This window comes from Hippopotamus amphibius, chromosome 2 (genome assembly GCF_030028045.1).
Source record: "Hippopotamus amphibius kiboko isolate mHipAmp2 chromosome 2, mHipAmp2.hap2, whole genome shotgun sequence".
In the NCBI taxonomy this organism is placed as follows: Eukaryota; Metazoa; Chordata; class Mammalia; order Artiodactyla; family Hippopotamidae; genus Hippopotamus; species Hippopotamus amphibius.
In genome coordinates, this window is record NC_080187.1 from 158,806,246 (window position 1) to 158,809,152 (window position 2,907).

At 37.8% G+C, this 2,907-nt stretch overlaps 1 protein-coding gene across 1 annotated transcript; it reads left to right on the forward strand.

Moving 5' to 3' along the window:
* Positions 1-1,080: 1,080 nt before the first annotated feature.
* LOC130845636 (m7GpppN-mRNA hydrolase-like) lies at positions 1,081-2,475 on the forward strand. The gene is given in 2 exon segments (XM_057723138.1): positions 1,081-2,212; positions 2,215-2,475. Coding segments are annotated over 2 exon segments (1,269 nt in total). The 5' UTR covers positions 1,081-1,152; the 3' UTR covers positions 2,424-2,475.
* The last annotated feature ends 432 nt before the right edge of the window (positions 2,476-2,907 follow it).

Genomic DNA, 2,907 nt, shown 5'->3' on the forward strand with positions numbered 1-2,907 from the left:
TACCTGATCTAGGACTTTAGGTTTTCATGGAACAGAGAATTTTCTAAGAAAACTAATCCCAGTCATCTATTTTCTCAGTAAGAATATTACAAAGCAAAAAAACACAGCCACTTAATTTTCATAAAAAAGATATTTTAATGCCGAAAAAGTTAAAAGGATATTTTCTGAGATTAAAGGACATGACTTTGAATTGAATACAATTAGCTTTATGAAACACACATTATTTTGTCTGTGTTTTTACTTATTTCACAGAGAACCACTAGAACCACACATGAAAAGGCCCATTTGAGAACTAGTGGACTCAACGACCTGCAGGTTGACCTCCAACCTTGAGAACCTTAGGTTGTTGCAGACTCCTCATCTTGATGCATGGAGGGGCAACACAGGGAGATGCTCTGTATGAACTTTCTTTTAATTGAATCAGTCCAGCAAAGGGCAGGCAGGTCATCTTGACCGAAATATTTCCAATTTGAGTGTTTTCCTTTGAAATATTTATCTATTTAGGGAAGAGGAGATGATGCGTTCTCTGTTCATTAAAAAGTTCAAACACAATTTAAAGCTCTTTACAAAATAATTCACAAATTGTTTTCCTGTAGGCATTTGCTCACAATGGCTTGAATAAATTAGGAGATTAGATTCATTGCTTTTCCTATTAATTAAATATATGGTTAGAAATGACCATATGGACTTCTATTAATAGAAGTGTGTGTGTGTGTGTGTGTGTGTGTATCTTTGTCATGAATATTCAAGTATTGATCAATTTATTATAGTGATATATCTGTATTTCTTTTCCTAACTGTGAAACATAAGCACAAGTAGAAAATGTAAAAGAATAGGTACTATTTAAAATTATATGAAAACATAATGATAATCACAGAGGCAATAATCGTATACAAGAGCAGCAATAGCATCCTTGAGACCATTTCTACAGTGTTTCAAGTACCTAATTATATCAGTTGTACCAGAGTTCATCTCATAGAAAGACAAGATAAGAAGTGTTGGGCTCAAGGATCAATTGAAATTTCAGTTCTGTACATAAGTAAAAATAGCAGCAAATTGCCTGCTCTCCGGCAAGCCGGAGTCTCAGTGCCGTACCCTCGGTCCCCGGCCGTGCGGAGCCGGGATGCACTGCTCCTGCTGTGGGTCCTCATCATGGAGACCAAACGGGTGGAGATTCCCGGCAGCGTCCTGGACGATCTCTGCAGCCGATTTATTTTGCATATTCCCAGTGAGGAAAGAGACAATGCTATCCGAGTGTGTTTTCAGATTGAACTTGCCCATTGGTTTTACTTGGATTTCTACATGCAGAACACACCAGGATTACCTCAGTGTGGGATAAGAGACTTTGCTAAAGCTGTCTTCAGTCATTGTCCATTTTTGCTGCCTCAAGGTGAAGATGTGGAAAAAATTTTGGATGAATGGAAGGAATATAAAATGGGAGTGCCAACATATGGTGCAATTATTCTTGATGAGACACTTGAAAATGTACTACTGGTTCAGGGGTACCTAGCAAAATCAGGCTGGGGATTTCCAAAAGGAAAAGTAAATAAAGAAGAAGCTCCTCATGACTGTGCTGCTAGAGAGGTCTTTGAAGAAACTGGTTTTGATATTAAAGATTATATTTGTAAGGATGATTACATTGAACTTCGAATCAATGACCAGCTTGCTCGTTTGTACATCATTCCAGGAATTCCAAAGGATACCAAATTTAACCCGAAAACCAGAAGAGAAATTCGGAACATTGAGTGGTTCTCCATTGAGAAATTGCCCTGTCATAGAAATGATATGACCCCAAAATCCAAACTTGGTTTGGCACCGAACAAATTTTTTATGGCCATTCCTTTTATCAGACCGTTAAGGGACTGGCTTTCTCGAAGATTTGGCGATTCCTCAGATAGTGACAATGGATTTTCCTCAGCTGGTAGCACACCAGCTAAACCCACTGTGGAAAAATTGAGTCGAACCAAATTCCGCCACAGTCAGCAATTATTTCCTGAAGGTTCTCCTGGTGACCAGTGGGTAAAGCACAGGCAACCACTGCAACAAAAACCATATAATAATAATCATTCTGAAATGTCTGACCTTTTAAAAGCAAAGAATCAAAGTATGAGGGGAAATGGCAGAAAACAGTATCAAGATTCACCTAATCAAAAGAAGAGAACAAATGGGGTCCACAGCCAGCCAGCCAAGCAGCAGAATCCCTTGATGAAATGTGAAAAAAACTTCATCCACGAAAACTTCAGGATACTTTTGAGACAGATGCTGTATATGACTTACCTTGCTCCAGTGAAGACCAGTTGCTAGAACATGCCACGGGCCAGTCTGTAGCATGTAATGGACATTGCAAGTTCCCCTTTTCATCCCGAGCCTTTTTGAGTTTCAAGTTTGACCATAATGCTGTAATGAAAATCTTGGACCTTTGATAGCAACATGTGTGTTGTGTAAGTCCCAAGATCAGAGACTTGCTGCATTTGAGTGGGTGTCTCTTTGAGCCTTACCTTTCTCAGATGTTTTAAAGACATGCAGGGAGGCAATGATGTTTCTGAAGAGATGTTCTCTGTGCAAAAGAGAGTAGAAAGAAACATGAGTTTGCACTGTAAATGCGGTTATAACTTTTTACGCAAATGTACCTTTTCAGTGTTTGGCTAACAAATTTAAGTTGCTTTTTATGAGGGCAAAAAAAAAAAATAGCAGCAAAGATACAAGCTGTTTGAATGCCTGTTTTTTTTTTTTTTTTGTCTATATAACTGTTATTACCTTCACACTATTTTATCTCCCTCTTTTAGACTTAATAGCATAAGCTGAAAGCAATTGATTTCACAAAGCAATTGAGGGAATGAAGAGAAATACAAATTATTAAAAATGTATCAGACACAAGTGAATGCATTTTAAATATTAATAAAGTTC